At 28.5% G+C, this 5,041-nt stretch overlaps 2 protein-coding genes across 2 annotated transcripts; one reads left to right on the top strand and one right to left on the bottom strand.

The window, feature by feature from the left end:
• Positions 1-1,332: 1,332 nt before the first annotated feature.
• On the bottom strand, positions 1,333-2,117 carry LOC136795482 (phospholipase DDHD1-like; the record flags this gene model as incomplete). The annotated part of the gene is given in 2 exon segments (XM_067046191.1): positions 1,333-1,482; positions 1,559-2,117. Coding segments are annotated over 2 exon segments (709 nt in total), but the record flags the coding sequence as incomplete, so codon positions are not given.
• A 484-nt stretch (positions 2,118-2,601) lies between these two features.
• On the top strand, positions 2,602-3,637 carry LOC106692075 (Succinate dehydrogenase, subunit B (iron-sulfur); the record flags this gene model as incomplete). Its single annotated transcript, XM_067046197.1, is given in 4 exon segments — positions 2,602-2,737; positions 2,997-3,151; positions 3,220-3,363; positions 3,445-3,637. Coding segments are annotated over 4 exon segments (549 nt in total), but the record flags the coding sequence as incomplete, so codon positions are not given.
• Positions 3,638-5,041: the final 1,404 nt, after the last annotated feature.

Below are 5,041 nucleotides of genomic sequence, written 5' to 3'. Positions count from 1 at the left end.
TTAGTGTATTAAACCGTAACAGAGCTTCTCACATTCAATAGTTCCCAAGATACAGTTTTTTAGAAAGCAACATTTCATGAAATAATCAATAGTTCTTGAATTTATTGTGGGAAATATATAAATCAGGAATTATGAGACGTACAGATGTCTATTAGCACTCAATTAAAGCAAATTTAATGTGCTATAAAGTAGCTTATGAAGTCTATCTTTGTAGTAGTATTTTTCATATTTGCTAATTTATTTATGTTGTTATCAATATTGCAGATTGATTTATGTGCTAAGAGACATCTGTACGTCTCATAATTCCTGATTTATATATTTCCCACAATAAATTCATTAATTACTGATTTTTCAGTATATATTTAATGAAATGTTGATTTTTTTTAAAAAACTGTATGAAATTGTTGAACGTAAACAGCTCCACTAGGGTTCATATTTGAGCAAATTTGCTCTACATTATGTGTTGTATGTAGTTTGAAAGATGTGATGCTACAAATGAAACATTAATTTTTTAACAGCTGCCATTTCTTATTTCCCTTAACTACGCTTGGCAGACTTATTAATTTCAACTAGTAATAAGACAGTTTTCATTTAAGTAATCAAAAATTGGTGAAATAACTGACTTTTTTTTCATCAGGCTCTTATACTATCATATTCTCTAATTGCTAGTAAGTAATTAATTGCAAAAACGTTCTAAGTTTAATTGGCAGACCCTGAGACTGAAGTGACTCATAAGCCATATGTAACATACCCTTGCAAGGCTGATATAATTTTTTAAAGTGGCTTCTACACTATATTGCTATAGATCTACAGAAGCCACAGTAAATGGCAACCTTTGGAAAAAAAAGAAAAAAAAAGAAAAGAGAACAGATTTCTAAAGTGGGAGAGAAGTTAATGATTTATATTTTGAACTTCTTGAGTTTGTGACTGCCAGTTGTATAGGCACAAAAATATAATAATATATATTATTATTATATATATAATATTAATTATAGTGCAGAGATATATAGAATGAAATTGTTTCCTCATTTGGAATTATCAAAATTGAAAATGAACAAATAATTTTAAAATCTTATGATGAAATTAAGATTTCTGTCCATTTTTCAGAATTTAATTTATAATAAACTACCGTTTAAAATGAATAAACACAATGAAAAACAGAGGAATATTCATTCTGAATATTTTAATCATGGAGAAATATGTAGCTATTACATTCATTCCTATTTCAACAGAAACATGATAATTACGATTCTATAAAATAAATTAACTTCGACTTAAAAGACACATAGAAATAGAAATAAAAGGGATGAATCCAATTTTTCATTACTGAACCTTTGGTTGTGGTATCGGCTATGAATTCTGAACACTTTTTGCCTAAAAATAACTGTAAATGAACTGGTTCCAAATATTTTCCGCATTCTTCATCTAGGGGTTGCCATGTATCATAAAACCAGGTTCCACGAGTCACAGTGTAATATTCACCTATTGACATACATTTCTTTAATGAAAAGCATTTACAGTACAATTAAAGTGTCATTACGCACAGAATTTAACTTACCAGGCCAATAAATGCTTGTGCAAGTTCTAGATATTAAATCGACTTCATATAAATTTCCAAGGACCAAAACTTTGGCAGAAACATTTTGGGATGCACTTTCTTTATTTGATTCATCAACAAAGTTGTACGGTACATCCAATTTAGGACTATGCTTTTTCGGTATGCTCTGTAATTCTACTGGTAAGCTCCTAAACATAGTTTCTATATTAATAGTATCATGTCCTCCAAAGGGAGTCCAAACTTTATTAGATGTTTTGTCTAGTTCTTTGTAAAACCAACGAACTTCAGGTACTGTCAAGACATCGATAACTTTGTTTTTGTCAGCTTCGAGTTCTGGTAATTTTTCTTCTTTAGTGCTATTGGAACTGTTTCTTCGAGGAGAGGAGGCACTTTCAAGCGTTTGACAATCATCTAATGTCAAGTCATTATTGTCATTTTCTAAATTCATAGAATTAGCCCCTACTAATGATATATTAGTTAATTGTTCTTCAATTATATTAGCAAGAGAGAAACTCTTGTTCCCGTTTGAATTGAACATATTAGGATTCATAAGATACATAACACAAGAACAAACTAAGAAGAGATAATCTAATGATCACAACAGATGATAATAGAGAGATAATACAGAAAAGATAGACACTTATCTCAACAACCTACTCAAATAACAACAGGTTAGTTTAGTCGAGTATCTAGTATATTACAAAATAAAAGGGGGTAAATGCATCTTTTTCTAGTTTATGTAACTGCTATAGATGAGCTTATAATATTGTGTGAACAGGTTACGGTTTATTGAAATCAAAATCTTAAACGGATTCTTTATTTGTTTATGGATTGGTTGAGATGCGGAAAAATAAACAATAACATTTTGAACACCCAACTACATATCTGAAATGATAACATAAACAATCATTGTGGTGGACTGGAACTGACATTGAAGTCAGGTGTTTGTTAAATTTAGGCAGAATAGATTCAAAGGGAGGTTATAAAATATTTATGAAATTTTGGACATTTCTTTGTCATTTTGAAATAACAAAAAATTATATAAAAATTTCTAGAATATTGAAAAATGTGAACGTCTCTTGAATGTATCTAACGTAATCACATAAAATTATATTTGTCAAAATGGCCGCCGTCGCTGAATCTCTTATTTTTCGCACCTGCAAACTATCTTTAAATCAGGTATTTACGTAAATAATTTTTATAAACTATTCTTACCTTTTATTATTGTGATATTTCGTCTTTTAAGTTTCATTCTTTTTAAAACTTTTTTAAATGGCTTCATGTTTTGCTTTTTTTTTTTTTTTAAATCACCTAAAATATATATTATTTTTCATTTTATATTTAAATATCACCTACAACATTTACTGTATGAATGTTGTTTTCAACTCTCGCCCAATAAATTTTAAGTACTTTTAATAACACCTATAGTACTTTCTAGGTGCGAAATGTTCAGTCAAGTGCAGTGCAGGCTGCAGCTGCCGCAGCTGCAAAAGAGAAGCCTCAGAAGCTCAAAACATTCGCTGTGTACCGATGGAATCCAGACAAACCAGAACAAAAGCCTACATTGGAGGAGTACCAAGTTGACTTAAATACGTAAGTCATTTTATTCCACTTTTAATCATAATTCCTCTTATTGCTTTTCTAAAATCATTTTTTTACAGCTGTGGTCCGATGGTTCTCGATGCCCTAATCAAAATTAAGAATGAAATCGATCCGACACTGACCTTCCGAAGGTCTTGCCGTGAAGGTATCTGTGGATCTTGTGCGATGAATATAGGCGGGGTTAACACCCTTGCTTGCATCACGTAAAGATCAATTCACTATGAAATTTTATGAATTAATTCTTCAAATCATAGATTATTAATTTTAAATTATTTTTATTTCAGTGAAATTGATCAGAGCTCTTCTAAGCTAAAAATTTACCCATTGCCCCATATGTATGTGATTAAAGATTTAGTGCCTGATTTGAACAACTTCTATGAGCAGTATAAGTCCATTCAACCTTATCTGCAGAGGGAGGGTGATAGGCCAGCTGGTGAAGTTCAACTTTTGCAAAGTGTTGAAGATCGTCAAAAATTGGTAGATAACTTTTTTTTTATAAGTTTATTTTTATAAGCTAATTTGTTTTATAAGTCTAAAAACAAAAATAATTCCATTATTTTGTATAATTTGACTATTTTCAAGGGTAAATTATGTGTTTTAAATTTATTCTTAATGATATTTTAGAAAAATCAGAAGAATAGTTTTAAAATATTTGGCTTGTGCAAAGGGTAAATTATGTGTTTTAAATTTATTCTTAATGATATTTTAGAAAAATCAGAAGAATAGTTTTAAAATATTTGGCTTGTGCAAAGGGTAAATTATGTGTTTTCAAGACATAAATGACACTAATAATAATTTTACATTGATAAAATTAGAAAGTTTCACAATGTCATGAAACTCAGAAATTTTTTTTCTCTCTCAATTTATAATTATCTCTGACCTCTGTCTGGTGATTCACCTTCAATTTTTTTTTAATTACATAATATTATCTTTTTTCATAATTGAATTAGATATTATTGCCTCAAAAAAAAAAGTCTAGAGTTGGGTCAGTTATGTAACCTAGTTTCCTTTCCCCCATTTTCTAGTACTTAACTGTAATCATGTATAATTGGTTGTTGCTCGCTTTGTATTAACAACCATTTTAGTTTTATTTAACATATTATAGTTTTGCTAAATTGAAGGAATTAAAAATGTTTTATTATTACATAATAATTAATATTTTAAAAGATTGGTTTATTTAATGAGGTTATTAATGTCTTATAAATTATTTTATTACTTTGGCTTTTTGTTATAATTTTTAGTGTAACTCATGAAAATATACTGTTTCAATTTTACTAAAAATAACAGTAAATGCTAGATAGTAACAACTAATTTGAATTTGAATGGCTCAGTGATGTAACTAAATTGACTTTCTTAAACATAAAATAAGGTATATTTTAGTACACTTTGATAGACATGAAAATTTTAAGTTATTTAATTATTTACTAAATTTCAGATTACTTAAAAAAGATTAAAATAGTAATAAAACTCTAATAGAGGAAATTGTAATTAAATAGTTGAGAAAAAAAAAATTCAGTTAGTCACATATTGTAGCCATTTTTAACAGTGTTAGGCAGAAATTAGCTATTGTTGAATCTAATACCTAAAATTGCCATGGCTACGACCCTTATTCAAGACTGAACCATCGATAAATAAATATCGTATCCATGACAATTTTAGTTATTTGTTTCAGCTATAGCTAATTTTTGCCCATTTCTGAATTTTAACCTTCCATTGCATGCAATATATGTGGTATATCCATCATTTATGTTTTGTATGCTGCTTGTTTACTGATAAGACTTTCTGGCTTCTTTCTATTTATTTATGGGTACTAGAAATAAATAGATATTGAAAACAATTTGGCTTACTATTTTTATCATTAGATCAAGTAAATACATATAT

Source organism: Halyomorpha halys, unplaced genomic scaffold (genome assembly GCF_000696795.3).
Source record: "Halyomorpha halys isolate HHAL.00 unplaced genomic scaffold, Hhal_1.1 Scaffold8239.1, whole genome shotgun sequence".
NCBI lineage: Eukaryota > Metazoa > Arthropoda > Insecta > Hemiptera > Pentatomidae > Halyomorpha > Halyomorpha halys.
Note: the sequence above shows the minus strand (reverse complement) of the source record. Positions and strands in the feature narration are given on the sequence as shown.